This window comes from Kryptolebias marmoratus, linkage group LG18 (genome assembly GCF_001649575.2).
Source record: "Kryptolebias marmoratus isolate JLee-2015 linkage group LG18, ASM164957v2, whole genome shotgun sequence".
Lineage (NCBI taxonomy): Eukaryota > Metazoa > Chordata > Actinopteri > Cyprinodontiformes > Rivulidae > Kryptolebias > Kryptolebias marmoratus.
Genome location: NC_051447.1, coordinates 11023331 through 11040567, shown reverse-complemented (window position 1 = coordinate 11040567; position 17237 = coordinate 11023331). Strand labels below are relative to the sequence as shown.

The 17237-nt window shown below is 41.3% G+C and overlaps 1 protein-coding gene across 4 annotated transcripts in view; it reads left to right on the top strand.

Moving 5' to 3' along the window:
• Positions 1-17237, top strand: part of pcloa (piccolo presynaptic cytomatrix protein a) — a 53409-nt gene that overhangs the window by 31754 nt on the left and 4418 nt on the right. For 2 of the 4 annotated variants that reach the window (XM_017414801.2, XM_017414798.2), the window contains 15 exons: positions 398-480; positions 1760-1835; positions 2647-2772; positions 5911-6019; positions 6197-6261; positions 7140-7324; positions 7739-7789; positions 7947-8077; positions 10582-10608; positions 11627-11720; positions 11806-11877; positions 11959-12205; positions 15765-15906; positions 16308-16369; positions 17046-17180. In XM_017414801.2, coding sequence (XP_017270290.1) covers positions 398-480; positions 1760-1835; positions 2647-2772; positions 5911-6019; positions 6197-6261; positions 7140-7324; positions 7739-7789; positions 7947-8077; positions 10582-10608; positions 11627-11720; positions 11806-11877; positions 11959-12205; positions 15765-15906; positions 16308-16369; positions 17046-17180 — 1605 coding nt within the window. Of the gene's footprint in view, positions 1-397; positions 481-1759; positions 1836-2646; positions 2773-5910; positions 6020-6196; positions 6262-7139; positions 7325-7738; positions 7790-7946; positions 8078-10581; positions 10609-11626; positions 11721-11805; positions 11878-11958; positions 12206-12815; positions 14732-15764; positions 15907-16307; positions 16370-17045; positions 17181-17237 lie in introns of those variants that run through there. The other 2 variants (XM_037981215.1, XM_037981216.1) reach the window with 2 other exon arrangements.

The following is a 17237-nucleotide window of genomic DNA, read 5'->3' as shown; positions in this document are numbered from 1 at the left end:
ATCATCAAAATTAAACGAAATAAACATTTGAAATATATGAGTTTGTATGTAATGTATGAATATAATATACAAGTTTCACTTTTTAAATGGAATTACTGAAATCAATCTACTTTTTCATGATATTCTAATTTTATGACCAGCACCTGTATATGATATTAATCCTGTTTTATTAACCTTCAAATTGCATCACTTTTTCTGCTTATTCCACTGTCTTCTTTTATTCCCTCTTGTGCTGTCCTCATGTCCTTATTTCTCTCATTTCCTTTTAACACTTTGAAATTTGCTTAATGGCATGTGATCCCTTTTGCAAAATGCTAAATCCATCTTCTGTAGTAGGATGCAAGCATCCCAACCCTCTGATTGGTTCTGAAGCAGTGCTTGTGTTTCATTCCTGAAGCCTACCACCTCAGACGAGATGAGACAGACTGGTTCGACAAACCGAGAGATGGGCGGCCAGAGAATGGCCAGGAAAAGAGACAGGTAAAACAGGACGAATGGCTTTACTTGTTTACTTTTATTGAAATGATTTGGTCTTTACCAGATCTTAATGTGAGGTAAGTACAGCCTTTTATGAACAACAAAACATGCCAGGTCACTGAAGAAGACTTTTAGCCCCCTGTCTTCTGAATGTTGCTTCTGGTCATTGACATTTAAGGCTATTTGATTATAGATAGATAGATGGATATATGGGTACTTTAAGCTTTCAAAGACTCATTACATTTTCAGTGTTTGAAGTCTGGACTTTGGCTGAGCCATTGTAAAGCCTTTGTTTATTTGTTCTTCAGTCACTATATGTTCCGGTATTTTTTCGATCAAAGTCTGGTTTTGTGTCTCAATCTCTGCCAAGTTTCAAGTGTTGGACAGATGGTGTCACATTTGGCTTTAAAAGACATTGGTACACAGATGAGTTTGTGGTTGAGCTGATGACTGAAAGGTGTCCTGGTCCAGTGGCGGCGAAAGCCGAGCTACGCTCTTACAAAACTTGTTTCACAGTTTATATTAGGTGTTTGCGCTGATATTCTGTGTAACCTACACTAAGGCTTTTTTATTTGTTATTTAGTGTAACATCCTTGCTGAGATCCTGCAGAGTCTGAGGCGTACAGAGAGCACCTGGGTTTTTCACAGTTTCCCTGAGCATTGCTCAGTCTGACTTCATAATGAAATTTCTAGTGCATTTAACTATTTTTTTCCCCAGTGTTTAATAATGGACTTCAAATTATTTGGTGCCCTGATACCTTTTTACCTCTGACTCACACAGCTTACCCTCAGTTTAAACGTAGTCATCAAAACGGAAAGCTTACGCCTAGTTGTTCCGGCAGCCCAGGATCTGCAGCTGCCCACTCCAGCCACAGGGTCCATCTGTAATTCAGTGTGCAGACACATCAGAGAAGGGAGGAAAGTGAAGCAACAGCCTAAAGAGAACATTCTTTCACCTGCAAATTTTATTTTTAATCAATAATCCCAGTTTTAAATATAGCTGACATTACAGCCTTGACTTCTTCTTTAACTAACATGAATGGAAGTCACGTCAGGTGATGCAGTGCTTCAGAAATGAGTTTATCAGGTTAGATCTTTTTCATCACAAGGCAAAAATAAATAATACTGTGTGTCATATGCTGTGTTGTTCACCCGAGGTTGTGTTTTTGTAACTATAAAATACTAAAGACCCAACATCCAGTCGAGCAGACATCTTAGAATAATATGGGTGTGTGTAGTGAGACAAGGTGATTAACGTCTCCCCACTGTGTTTGGGCTGCAGGGAAAAGGTCCGTACTATCTGTTCCCTCACCTCAGGGTCAAACTGCAGAGGGATGTCAAAGACCGCAGCGTCTCAGGTAAGGCACCAAAGTTAAGCTGCATGCACGGAGAGGTGTAGGGACAATGGCAGCTCACAGGATCATGTGCTGAAAGCTAACGTTACTGATCACTGCGTGTGCATTTGATGCATTTTGCTCGAAGACTCAACTTGCATCACATGTAACGTTCAAAGGTTTTACAGTATTTCTCTGTAAATGAATTGGGAATAAAAAGAAATTGTCATAAATCGTCATAGCGCAATAGAGTTACTGAAAGATAAGGATAAGGGTTGGGAAATGTGACCATTATGAACCCTAATTGGTTTACAAAGCATTAGTGGTATTTATCATTCATTTCATTTGCTTTGCTTATATTTCTCCCACAGATGGCAGACATTTCTTGGCTTTTTTTTTGAATTGGCTTGCCCTCCGGCTCATCAGTCATTGCCATGCTTAATATGACATATTCCTTACACTTAGGATTATCCCGTGATTAACAAACAGCCCATCGTGAAAGAATTTTGTAGACACATGAAATGAGCTGATTGCAATAAATCTGCCTCAGTCATTTTGTTCTTGCTTTAATTGGTATAAAATGACTGAGGTTCTGGTTCTGCATGAAAGACCGTAGGCTGTAGGTCATTTTGACATTTATCAGCTTCTGCATACAGTAAAAAATGTTACATTTGGGAAAGTTTGTTATGTCTATAAATGACAGAATAATATGTATACACTGTTAAGGGTCCAGTTTTAAGGTAAAAGGTGGCTATTCAAATGTATTTTTGAGGACTTCAACCCTTGACAATTAAATTAAATTAACATTTTTATTTATTTTTTTGCTGCTGAACAGGAAATGGTTTAGGTATCCGTGTAGTTGGAGGAAAAGAGGTCCCTGGTAGTAACGGAGACATTGGAGCTTACGTTGCCAAAGTCCTGCCTGGTGGAGCTGCAGAACAAACAGGAAAGATTCTTGAAGGTAAGATCTTTGATCAAATTTCACTTCCCTTTGTTAAAAATCGTAAATTAAATTGTTTTTGTGAGTTGGAAATCAAGACAACACATTTTTTAAACAATGTGACCATTCTTTACAAATTGGCACAGCATTGTAAGTGTATTTACAATGTCTATAAAAATTTGTTTGCATATGGAGTTAACATCTGGATTTTTGAGGATCTTTGTTGTGGTTTTTGTGTTAATTTCTGTTACATTTGTTTTAAAAGTTTTGTTACATTTAGATTAGTTTTGGTTATCTCGTTGTAGCTTCTAGAAGTCCTTATTTGTTCCTACTTTTAGCTGCACACCCACCTGTCTTTCATTAGGAATCACTCTTTCCTAGTGTTTATACTCCTCCGTTTCCCTCAGTTTGTCAGTTCCGTCTGCTGGCTTTCGCTCTCAGTTTGCTGTTTTGTACCACCTTGGCTACCTGCTGGTATGGTTATAAAGGTCCAGCCTGACTTTGAGTCCGTAGTCAGGCTGGACTTGGTTCCATTTGTCCAACATACCATGGCAGATACAACTTGTTGGGTAAATATTTGCAGATGGAGCCTGCTAGTGAGCATAGCTTAGCACAAAGAGTTGAAACACGCAGAATCGACTAGTTTGGATCTGTTCAGAGGTACCAAAAACCGCATGCCGGCCTTTTTACAATGAAAAAATATTATTTTCATTTGCTTAAAACAAATGAACAATTGATATTTTACATTATATCATTCACATATTATTCATTTATCACAAGAAATGTCTTTTTTTGGACTATCAAACTGTAGTTCTCTTAGACCAGGATTCATTTTTACACTGTAGTGAGAAACTTTTATGTATAAGAGTTAGGCTGATTTATTAATATAATAAAATTTTAATTAGTTGTCTGCTAGTTATGGCACCAAAAGCAGCCATTTATATTTTCTCTACAAGATCATAATATGTTAGGCAAGTTTTAGTCTTTTTACTACTGAACTGTTCGTATGCTCTTAAATTTGTGTTGCCTTACGCACAGTTTACTAATAAAATGTCATCTTTTGCATGAATAAACCGATCTGAATCCTTTCTCAAACAAATCCCTTCATTTTGTTGGTTAGCTGATTTCTCAGTCAGCTGCAAATCAGACTTGCAGCGATACTCCCTCAGTGGGTCGTCTACATCACTGATTCTTCAGCAGTGATCCATGCACAGGGAGTTGTGTTTGCTGAGTTAAATACATTTACTGACTTTATGAATCCCACAAGATGAATTGTTGTGGCACAGCAGAATAAAAAACAATTGGGGAAAAATAATATTAGCAGTGCAGTTTGAATTGTAACTAGTTTAAGTATCGCAATAGTTTGTTTTAAGTAGCAATAGTGTAGAAAAGAGGACTTGCATGTGCTGCTGCAGCTGTGTTGAAGCAAAAATGTAATTAGTTTGTCATGACAAGTGAAAAACTGAGGCAAAATAAAGGCGTTCTAAGACAGAAAATTTCAAATGAACATGACAATGACAAGCAGGGCTACTTTGTCATCCATGTGAAAAGAAAAAAGTGCAAGAGCTTTTGTAGCTGCCAGGAATACCCAGAGTTTCTCTCCCTCTGGTGGGGATGTCAGTCTGCCAGTATAAATCAGGCAAAACAACCCCAAGACATGCCCGACCACTGCATGAGAAGGGTGGCTGTTTACCGAGTTGTTGACGACACAGTCAAGATGAGCCCTGAGTGATAGTTTGTGTCTCGAACTGTCGGCTTAAAGCCCAGCGACATTCAAACTTATTCTCAGCTGGAAGTGTGAAAATGAAAAAGGCATTAAAAACCTCTACGCATCTGTTTTTAATCAACCTCTCCTGGTTATTCAGGGCGGTAAAAAACAACTCAAGATATCATTAATAGCTGGTACTTTCCATCTAAAACTCAGCAAGCTATGCCAAAAACAACAACAACATTTCTAGATGCATATTAGTAGATATACTTTTACATTTGATTGCTGGTGGTAAAATATACCCACAAGCAGCATTACTGTTTCACAAGCAGTGCCGTATTTCATACCTTTAAAATACAAACTGGCATCATTTTTAGGTTTAAATGTGTTGGAAGCTGGATTTGCCACAGAGTCACCACACACCGTTATGTGTATTAGGTGGGACACGTTTTAAGAGGGGGGGGGGGAGTCTGGGATCAGTTAACCCCATCACCATCTTACTCCCTCAGGCTACTCGCAGTCACATTGCGGCTGACAGACGACAGGTAAAACTATGGCCTGGATCATTTGAAAGCTGCCAGACTGATGATCTGTGGGCAGTGAGAGGAACATCCCAGCCCACTTTGACCTGGATGCTATGTCTGGGGTCTGAACGCACATTTAAACCTGACTTCTGTCTCCAACTCTTTCATTCCAAATAAAGGAAAATGTTTATGCTCTATAGAGAAGCGATAGTGTTTGTGATCGCCTCAGTCCGAGAGCCGAGCTGCATCCGTCGTGTTGCTCGCTATAAGAGCCACAATAATAGCCAGATCCCTGTCATCAGCGTCGAGCTGAACGGCTGCAAAATAAGATGCTTGTGCCAGCGGGGAGACTTCGCCTCGCTGTCTCTCTTTCGGAGCGAATAGAGAGGAATGCTGTCAGATTCAACAGGCGTAGAAGCTTAGTGTCACAGGGGGAGCGGCGTGCGTGTGTGAATTTGTCCGAGTGCTAAAAATTCAACTTCTCCGTGGAGTGTGTTACCAATGTGATGAGCGTGAGCGGTTTTGAAACTACAATGTAGCTTCCCTGTCAAATCACGCTCACGCAGCCCGAGAGCATCGGCGCAAACAGAAGACCCTCCTGATGCGCTGCTTCAGACTGTGTGAGTCCTGCCGGCATGCAGGGTGTGCGTTTTATTCAGAATGAAGTGTTTCCTTTTGCTGTTCGGAGTGGATTTGTGTGAGTTGAAATCAAAAAAATGAGACATTGCAAATGTAAAAGTTAGAGCATGTTTTTTTTGTTTTTTTTTAACCATAACCTCTTTCTTTCTGGCTGATGCAGCAAACCCAAACCTTCTGGGTTTCAGATAATTCCAGGTTTTGGTTTTGTTGTTGTGGTTTGAGGTGAAATGTTTGCACCGGGTCAAATATGGCAGGAAAAACCGACTCAGTGCCGTGTGCTGTTTGTAGGAATGCAGGTCTTGGAGTGGAACGGCGTTCCTCTGACGGGTAAAACCTACGAGGAGGTACAGGGACTTGTGGGTCAGCTGTGTAATGAGGCAGAAGTGTGCGTCAGACTGTGAGTATGACCTTTGACCTGTTCAGTTCAATGATAGCTTTATGTTTTATGTCAGATTTAGACTTGTGGTTTATCTTAATGGTGTTCATTATGGCTTTGGTTGTCTTTTCCTGCTGTATTTCCTGTCAGCTTTACTTTTCAGAAGTACATGAAGTAGTCATTATTTTCATATTTCAGTGACCTAAACATGCTGGCTGAGTCTGAGGATTCTCACCACCTGGATCTCCAGGAGCACAGCAAAGGTAAGTTGGAGTATTTTTGATAACCCCAGCCCTAATATACTGATTTTAAGGTTTGTCTTAGTGTCTTGATTTGTATCCTGAAAGAGTGGGTCGTTACATATGATGTCAACAAAGGGTTCCAGCTGCAAATTTGTCATTTTGTTCGTTTATTTTTTGATAGGAGATAATTTAGTATGATGTCAAATTCCTTAGAAAAATTTAAGTTCCAGACAGTTTTAACAAAAATCACTCAGGATTATGACTTCTGACCTAATATCTGAGTTAAACATTAAAAGGGTTGTAAATGGAGGTAAATTAGGGTGTATTTGTTTTTGCTGGTAGTTCTTTTTTGTGCTCCTAAAATTAATAATTTCTATTACAGGTAATATTACAATATTATTTTACTATTAAAAGATGTGAATAAAAAGTTGTATAAATGTGGGGAGTTGTTTATTTTACATTAGCATAGAATAATTTATTTTGAATTTAATGGTTTTATTTGGACTTTTTCCAACATGTTTCCCATCAGAAGTTCTCCTTTTTGCTCACATTCAGGCATACTATAATGACCTGTTTCCTCTGTTTATTTATATTTCACAGACTGATTGTGCAGCAATTATTTTTCTTTTGTTTTCAGAGTTGCTTTTTTAACTTTTAGGGTAACCTTTTTTTTCGTGCATGATTTCTCTTGTATTTTTTCTTTCCAGTCAGGTGCAACCTTAACATCAAATAACCCGTTAACAGACCAAAACTTTGCTTATTCTTATCCTTTAAACATTAATACATTATCAGACATGCTCAACTGTACATCCACTAATAATCCCAAGCTAGAAAGATGACTCTAGAATCCTTTAAGTCGTCTTGTTGGCTCTTTATGACTGTCTGTGTGAACCTTTCAGGGGACAGACCTCCCAGGTCTCCAGGTGTTGATCCCAAACAGCTGGCCGCCGAGCTGCAGAAAGTGTCACAGCAGCAGGGTCCGACATCCAGCTCCTCCTCCACCCTTCCTGCCCCAACCTCGGCAACCTCCAGCCCTGCTCAGCCAGGATCCCCGTCTGTCAGCAAGAAGCGCCACAGCAGCAAGGCCAGTCCATTAGGGAGGGTTTACGAGCACTGTGCTGAGATTTCACTAAGTCAGTCTTATAACATAAAAAGCCCATATATATATATATATAATGCGTTTTAATTTATATATATATATATATATATATATATATATATGTATATACATTGCACTCTGTTGGCAAAATCAGACAATGTGTGTGTGCTTGTGTGTCTTTTTATTACCAAAAAAAAAATCTCCTGAACAAATTTGAATGAAACAAGCTGAAAGTAATCATTAAATGTACTGATATATCAGGAGTTGATGTTACAGTTTAGCCTCAAGCAGCGTATTAAACACAGGACATGTTGTACAATATGTCCACCTACCAGTAAACACACCACCCACAGATTTTTGTCCAGCACTGTCTTCATATCTGGCTCTCTGCACTTTCAGACTTCAGATGGAGCCAAGACCCAGTCCCACCCTGTTTCTGGAGAGATACAGGTGTGTGAAATAAAACATCAAACTCTCCTTATGTTTATCGTGTTTAGTGCTTCAGAACACACACACACACAAAAAATATATGTTTCACTCATTCTACGTTGTCTTTCTTCACAAATGCATTCAGTGTGTGCTAACTCGGCTGTGTTTCCTTTTATAGCTTCAAATCCACTACGACAAGCAGCTCGGCAACTTGATCGTCCACGTCCTGCAGGCCAGAAACCTTGCGCCGCGGGACAACAACGGCTTCTCTGATCCATTTGTAAAAGTGTATCTCCTGCCAGGGAGAGGGTGAGTCGGGAGAGCAGAAACTGTAAGCACACCCTTAAATGGTTCAGAGCTGGAGGAAGGTTCGTAAAGGCTGGGAGGACAGTGTGCTTAAAGATGTGTCCGCTTGTTTTCTTTCAGATTTAGAGCAGGACTGAATTTTATTTAGGCCAATTGTTTTATTTATTTATTTATTTTTTTCCCCGTCTAGGCTGCACAGACAGCCACTTTGTTAACCTAATTTCCATTCATTTTAAAATTGATTTTTGGCTTACCATCACATCTTTCAATGTGCAGCACATGCCCGCTTCATATCACTGCGGCACATCGAGCCCATCAGTTGTTACGTTCTCGAAATGCTTCACTTGAACGCCTTTTTTACAGGACTCATCAGCCCCCGATCACTGCCAAACAACAAACATTATGTAAATAACAGGAGGTTAAAGGTGCGCTTGTGTTGCCTCTGTTGATGGATGTTGTACTGCAGCTGTGAGTGCAGTTAAAATCAATAACTCTCATATTTACTTGCAATACGATCCGCACTCCCTCATAAGTCCAGCCCCCCCCTCCCATTCTCATGGTGATGGTGTTGTAATGCAATTGACTTCTTCACCTTCTCTTCTGTCTGAGATGAGCTCCCTCGAGAGGGTAGTTTTTTGTTTTTTTTTTCCATTGATCATTTGGGATAAAAGTAATAATTTATGGCTGTGGGCATTTCAGTCTGCACTCTCACAAGTCTTCAGCTTGACGTATGTGTGGATTCAGACACTGTTGGGAGATTTAGATGGTACTGAGACTATGCACAAGACACAATATATGCTTCTTGTGTAAACACAAGTTTTCTCAGATCTCTTGGCAACCACATAAAGGTCAAAGTCGCCTGAAACTAAGTAACCAGAAATAAAGAAAGACGTGCTGCAATTTGGGAAAAAAAACTGTGCACAAAGCAAACCAGGCTTCTCTGAGCTGCTCATCTACAGCTGTCCACAGTCTGTGTGTTCCTTTGCAAAGACTTTTACATGTTCACCGATCAGCCATAAGACTATGTCCAGCTGAGCCACAAAAACAGTCAGCTGGGATCAGTCGGGACATGAAGAACATCTCTGGGTCTTCTGGAGTGTTATGTATTGGGTTGTTTACACAGATGCCATCAGAGTTTTGTATCTGAAGGCTTTGAAGGTTCCAACGCTTTCTTGGGATCTTTGACACATTCCTTGGAAGATTTTGTAGGACCCGCTGCTGTCCCACTGAAGGGAAGCTGTAGCATCTACAACCCCGATTTTGAAAAAGCTGAGACGTTGTGTAAAAAGTAAATAAAAATAAAATGTTATGATCGGCAAACTCACAAACCCATATTTTATTTACAATGAAACATAGTAAACATTTCAAATGTTTAAACCAAGAAATTTTTATGGAGTGAAATAAGATAAACCTGTGTATACTTTTCTACGTTGATGGTTCCTAAGCTGCCCATGCCACAGACAGTGATTTGTAGAAGTCTTCCTGAGCCCAGAACAGAACCAGATCTGTATTTATTGCAGTGTCGCCTGAGGCCCTGAAGATTTCTACTATCTAATATTGACTTTCAGCCTTGTCCTCTGGGCACAAAGATGTTGCCAGATTCTTGAAATCTTGATGATGATGATGATATGTTGAACTGTAAATATTCAAAATCTTCCCAATTGTCCTCTGGGGAACATTATTCTGAAATGGTTCCACTGCTTTTAGATGCAGTTTTTCACAGACTGCTTTACTTTTGAGATTCTCTAAAAATTTTTTTTTTTTATACCCAGTCCTCATATTGGCCTGTTTCATTTTCTTAAAATCTTATGGTTTCTTAAATTAGACATTTAATATGGTTACTTTGTTCCATTGTAAATAAAATACAAATTTATGAGCTTTGAAATTAATATCATTCTGTTTATATTTACATTTTACACAACATTCAGGTTGGACCTGAATGCAAGTTTTCTCTGTCGAACATTGTGTTGTAAAAAGATGAGCAGTATTATTTCACATTTCCAGTCTGTGGTTGTAATGTTATGGCTAATTGGTATAAATTTGCAGAACAATTTTATATGAAGTTGAAAGTATATTTTTATTAGTCGCTGCACATTTGTATTCAAATATCAGTTGCTCTTTTGCAGGAATATCTAGCTTGATGTTGATGTTACATAGGTAACTTCTAGCGAACAAACAAGTAAAATTAGAGTTCATTTGTACCAACGTTATGTTGTGGTCAGACACCAGGTGCTGGACAGAGAATGAGTAAAATCAGATGTTCGGTTTAGAGAATGATTGGGAGATCAATGCTCCGGTTACCAAAATATGCTTTTTTTTTCTTCTTACTAACATGACACACCACTGCTGCACACCACAGTTCCCTGTCACAATCCCAGAAAACACAGCAAACCTAAATTTACCCATAAATCCTCTTTCGTAAAAGCACTTTTTGACCCTCCACCCTCCCTCTGACTATTGTTTCTGTATGTTGTTTTCTATATTTAATGCATGCTGGACCCCCTCAGTCAGGTCATGGTTGTCCAGAATGCCAGGTATGTGATTTGCCCACTCTGTTTTTGGTTAATACGTAGTTGTCCGTTTGGTCACAAGACGGCCATGTTAACATTTTTTTCTTACGGAGTGGAAGAATCATAATCAATTCATTGAGTGTCACAGTAACTCCCTCCACTCTTCAGCAATTTGTCATTTTTTGTTACTTTTTTTAAAATATTCCCATACGTTCTCCTAACTTTATGGGCATCTTGGATTTTGCGGGGTGAAAATCCCCTTTAATGTCCCTTAAACTAACCCATATAAACAAATAGTCCCCTGCGCTGTTGTCTATTCCTTCAAGATGATTTGTTTTTGTTGTTAACCATTAATCCTGTAGTTTCCCCCTGTTTTGTAATAAGAATCCCTCACTAATGTCCTACATTGCCCCTCTAACGTCATACTGCACCCTTAACAACGTGCCACTTTAGGTACAAACCTGTAACTTTGCTCCGTTGCACTTATTCATGCCATCGTTTTCCAACGTAGAGTAGACTGTTCCTGTCTTTTCCGAAATAATTACTCATACCCTGCAGTCTTTAATCAAACCCTACACTCTGCAAAAAACATCCATCTGTAAAAGTCATTCATTCTGTTTCACCTAAACATTTATTTTTTCTCAAAAATAGTGAAATAATTGCTTTTTAGTGTGTTTTTTTAATCAAAATCAAAAATTCAATTTTTGTTTTGTTTTGAAAACTTGTGTTCAGAATTTATTTTCTTAATGGCATATTGTTTTATACCTTTATCATGAGAGCACATCTAAATTTCGTGAGACTAAATGACTTGATGGACATCAAAATGGACTTTTTTGCAGCACGCCCTGACATCGTGCACGTATATAGTCTCATACAATGTTTCCATCCGAGCCCTGTCGCTCACTGTCATTTTCTTCCCTCTGTACTTTCACGTTGTGCCTTGCTCTAGTAACACCTCCTTGTGCTTGTTGTGGTTGGTTCACTAACCTGCATGTTGGCATGCACGATGACAAAGGGCATATTTTGTGATCTGTTCCCGCAGTGCTGAGAACAAGAGGAAATCCAAACACGCGGGGAAGAGTCTCAATCCTGAGTGGAACCAGACTGTCATCTATAAAAACATCCACCTGGAGCAGGTAGTGTGTTTGCTGGAGTCTAGTTTGGGCCGCCACTGTTGGTGGTGATGAATGCGTGTTATTTTTTTAATGGTGTGTGTTGCAGCTGAGGAAGAAGACTTTGGAAGTGACGGTGTGGGACTACGACAAAGGCTCCTCCAACGATTTCCTAGGAGAGGTAAACCTTCACTTCAAAAAGTTTAATGTGAATGAGGTCAATATTTATTGGTGTTTGCTGAACTGGTTTCTTTGCTGCTAGGTTCTTATTGACCTGTCCAACACGTCCCAGCTGGACAATGTCCCACGATGGCTCTCGCTCAAGGAGCAGAGCGAGGGGGACCACCACCGACGCTCCCACTCAGGCCAGGGCCGACACGGCTCCTCGAAACCCTCCTCACAGCACTCATCCCCCAAAACCACTGCCTCCGCGCACGATAATCAGGACTCTCCCAAATCGTCTGTCATCAAGAGCCGAAGCCATGGGATCTTCCCTGATCCAGCCAAGGGTAGGACTCGATGAACTCCCCTCCCCTGCCTGACTCAGTCCCTGTCATTCCCCAACAGCTTCCTGTTTCCTGCTTCCTTCTTCTCTGTGCTGGGCTCTTCTTTTTTTTTTTGCTTTTGACTTTTTCTCTCTTCTATCTTTTTGTTCTTTCTTTATCTTAGTGTCTGCCTCTGTCTTCTTGTTTTCCCTCTATTCAGTCCTGTCATCTGTATTTCCAGCACTGTCCTCTGCCCATGTTTGCACCCACTGTAGCTTCTGCTTCATGCCTTTTTTCGCTTTCTCGTGGTCTGTTTTCTTGGTTGCCATGATGTCACCTAGCTCAGAGGCCTATCCTTAGCTTCCCTCTTTGTTTCCTCTACCACAGACAGCAATATGGCTGTGGAAGGCTTTGAATGCTTCCATACTTTGGAAAAATAACTTCAAAGTAAAATCAAATTAAATAAAATTGCTTTAGGAGTCCATAGATTCAATAAGGCCGTCACGAAGCCGGCTAAATTTATTATCTCACCAATAACTCTTTCACCACAAGTACTATACAGCAGGCAACAGCCTCTAAGTTCACTGAAGGATAGATTATTTTTTTGGTAATCCGGTGAATCTGGTTGTTTTAGACACGCAGGTGACCACTATCGAGAAATCTCACAGTAGTCCTGGCACATCGAAGCCTTCCTCGTCCGAGGGCCAGAGCCAAAGCCACAGCCACGGACACAGCCAACACTCTCGCTCACATGGCGCTTCACGCTCCAGCAAAAACGCTGCACGCCACCATCATCAGGACAGCAGCAGTGGAGGCAGCGGAGGCGCTGCCATAGCAACGGGCGAAGCCCAACAGCAGACACAGCCGCCACAACGCCTCCAACCAAGTAAACCAAGACGCAGATAAAGCCCACGCAGCATGGCCTCCCTGCACTCATCCTTTTTCTTCCCTTTTATTTTTAAATTTTTATTCTTAAACCTAGTTTTTCTCACTTTTTACGCCCTCTAGTCTACTCCCCGTCGTATCTAGTGTGTCAGCACTTTATGTATTTACAAATATTTAGAGGGAGCGCCCTACCTGCACAGGTCCTTCCTGAGTTTGACCTCCTGTCGTTGAACCCAAAAAGGCATAAAATAATAAAGGCTCCATAGATAAAATGGTCAGATCTATGTAGTTTGAAAAAAGAATATCTAGAACTTCCACCTCAACTATGGTAGTTTGTACTTTAGTGAATTTAGTTGATTTTTTAAAATGTTTTGTCAAATAGGTATGAATAGTTTGTTCCTTATGAGCCGTGACATGAGTCACAGAACAGAGTGTGAAGAAAAGGGCAGAAGACTTCCTCCAAGTTGTACTAATAGCTAGCCAAACCAGGCTATGAAATAACTCTTTCACAAATAAAGTCATACGGGTGTGAAAGAACGCTGCATCGGCTGATATTATACCTCTACTCATTCACACAACCCAGCGGGTCAGTTTGTCGCTGTTTTGTCCGCCACACTGTCTCCATGTTGCTATGTGAGTCTCGATCTCCTGACACCGCTGAATGGTATCAGTCCACCAGGAGGTAAGTTATCTGATACATTCCACGTCTCAGGAGACCGACGTTTGTGTAGGAACAGGGAGGTTGTTTAGGTTGAGAAAACGGCAAAGAACAATATAAAACAGCCCCGGTTTGGCGAGCCATTAGCAAAGCCCGGAGGAAGAATTTTGCCCTTTTCTTCACACACCATGTTCTGAGACTGATGTCATCGCTCATACAGTGCCAACTGTTGAAAACTGTTTGACAGAACATCATCTCTGAAGTCCCCACATTATCAATTTACGGGTTAGTAGAAATGCAACAATATTAAAGTAAAAAAAGAGACATTTCTAACTTCCTCGAATTACAAAACCTGCTGTTTGTTTCTATAAAAAAAGCCCATTATTGAACTAAATTATTAAAACTCATTCTTTATTGAAATTTATTTGACTGATTGATCTAACTTTTAGAATTAAAACAAGAAAAGATGAAGTCCCATGCTCCTCCCAGTATTACTATTTTTTAGTTTTTTTCTTTATTTTTTTATGCTTTTTTTTTAAACTAACAACAACAACAACAACAACCAGCTGTTGTGAAGCTCCTCCACTGAGATGGCTGTGCATGCAACACGCCACCCCCCCTCCCCTCCCCTTTTCGGACCCACAATGCACCCCAGCAGATGCTGCACACCTCTCTCGTTAAAGACATGGGGAGGGCTGAACGTGCACTGCACGCTGTGGCTGCATGTGATTCTCAGTCAAGCTGGTTGCCATGGTGAAGACGAACCGCTCTCTAAATCTCCATCTTGCTCCTTCCTCCTTCCATCTTGAATCCCCATGACCCTTGTTTCCCGCTGACCCCAACCTTTTGACATCTGATCTGTGCCTGTGGTTAAAAAAAAAACCCCAAAACGAACAAAAAAAACAACAAAAAAACACATCCAGGCCAAAGTGGCCGCCTCCCACTGAGGCACCAGAGACACAGCGTAGTGGGCGTGCTCACCATTCAGAGAGCCCAGTCTGACTGGCTGCCTCCCCTGCCATCGACCGTGTCGGCCAAAGGGAGGAGAGCAGACGGCAGAAACCTGACCCTCAGGAAAGCTGTGTCAGAGGAGAGGCCGCAGACCACCGGAGGTGAGAGTTTGCCTAAGACTCACCCACCCTCCCTCCCTCCCTCCCCTCCCTTCTGTGGTGTGACTGAAGCAGAGATATGGAGCAAGGAGAGAGAGTGAGAGAGAGAGAGGATGTAACAGCTACTAACGCACACCTGCAGAAAGAAAGAAGGGGAGCCTTACAGGCTGAGAAAAGAGACAGGAAGGCAGAGAAAGAGTCACCAGTGATTCATGCGGCGAGGCACGCTTTCCTCCTGGCCACAGACACAGCTCACTGAAACCAAGAAAATCAATGTCTCAAACTGTGATCTGATTCATTTGGAGTTAACGCCGCTGCACCGTGACTCCGACACCGGATTCATTGAGCTTTCATTGAGCAGCGAACGGTGACGTTGTGTCGAGTGGCCTGAAGGAAAGCCGTGTGGGCATGGATCCTGCTCTGCTTCATCCATACTCACACCGCCCGACCGGACGTTTGAGAACGAAACACTGAAACATTACCATTTACTGGAAATGCATGTAAAGCAGCTGTGAGGCGTTTCTTAAAAAGCATACATTGGTGAACATTTTTAAAAGCCGTCACATATAACGTTTTCTTCTTTTTAAAATGACTTTAGAACACTAGTCATGTTTCATATAGAGGATTAACACCTTAAGTAGCATCTTTGTGCCTCTTGTGTAGCCTGCATCAACATACTGTATGTGTGTAGTGTTTTTCTGTTTCAGCCTATCACTGTCATGTCTTTGTTAAGAGAGGCTTCAGATAAATGTTTGTTCCTACGCTTCTTTGCCAGTCCTCAGTGTTTACTTGCAATTCATTACTGTCCAAATCCTGTTTAGTTTCCGGTGCGTATTAACCAATGCTTGTTTTGTTTTCGTGTTTGACGAAGCACAAGTGCTTCCCTGCCTTTCTGTGCCCGGTGACGGGGTGTGGTTGTGTCTCTGCGCAGCTCGGTCGAGCTACAGATCAGGCGACGCCCCGGTCACAGCCGCCTCCCTGGACAGCGGCCTGAGCGGCAGCGCCTACAGCCTTTTGGACGAAGAGGGAGAGACGAACGAGGTGGACAGCGCCATCTTCCAGGTTCCCCGATTGTGAGTGAGCTCACCGAGCTGACATGCTAACAAAAGACCTCCAGTTTTTTGTTGTCATGTGGGCCAGTGATGGAACAGCGAAGTGTAAATTTAACCTGTAGTTTTTAAAGTTAACTGCAAGAACCTTTACGTCTGATTGCAACACGAAGTAGGTCACATATCAAAGCAGCCACTCTTCCACCAAAGAGTGTTTGAGGCAGAACAAAGTTAAAAGCTTAGAAAAATCCCCTCACCATAATCTAATGAAAATCTGGTGGTAAGACCTGAAATGTTAATCTGTTGTTCTGCTCTTCATCAGATTTTTGGACTTTGCTTAAATTTTGTGTGATGCCGACCCCAAAAACAGTCCCAAAGTGATTCCTAATATTTCTCTGTTAATGTTTTTTCCTTCTCGCTTTCAGTGGGAAGATCCCAAACGGCACGGACGGGATGAAAACGTCAATGGGACACAGCGATGCTGAAGGTTCGAAAAGACTTTGCTGTGCGATGTTTCAGCATTAAATCTGATCTGGTCAGCTGGGTTTGCATCCTTGATATCACAGTTTAGAATTTTCTGTTCCCTCCCTGACACTGAGACTTGTCTGAGTACGACTAAAGCAAAGGTGGAGCACCTCAGCCTCTCTGACGCTCAGCAGGCCAGGAGTCGGGTGTTTTATTCGCACGTTTTGATTCAGTCACACTTTTCTCGTGTGTCTCAAACACACACTAAAACACGCAGCCGTGCTTCTATTTCTTGACATGGCATTGTTATGATTAATAAATCTGCGCAAGGCTTATCTCAGCCGTTAACCAGACTTTAATCAAGTCTTCACACTGAAGTGTAACAATTATATAACACAGTTATCTGCAGAGTGTGGGTGGAATGTTACTGTATAAATTCATAACTCAACAAAATGAGAAATCCAGTTTACAGAGCATATTTGTTTGTCTTTGTTGTAATTTTAAATCTGTTGTCAAGGCAACAAGAGGCCCGTCAGAACTCATACTAACATCCCCTGTTAAATAACTGATCACCCGTTGGTTCATTTCTGATGGCAGTCATGTCAGTTCTCTTTTTAGCCACAAGAGGGCAGCAAAGGGATGGGGCAGAACAGACCCGACGCATGATCTTCGCTGAGCCTTATTTGTTTAATGTTCAGGCAAGACTCAGGTGATGGGGGAGATCAAGATTGCTCTGAAGAGGGAGATGAAGACCGAAGGGGAGCACCTGGTCCTCGAGATTCTTCAGTGTCGCAACATCACCTACAAGTTTAAGACTCCAGACCACCTGCCTGGTAACAAAAACAACACGTCATCTCTCAGCATGAGCAAACACCCCGCTCCCCCCCCCC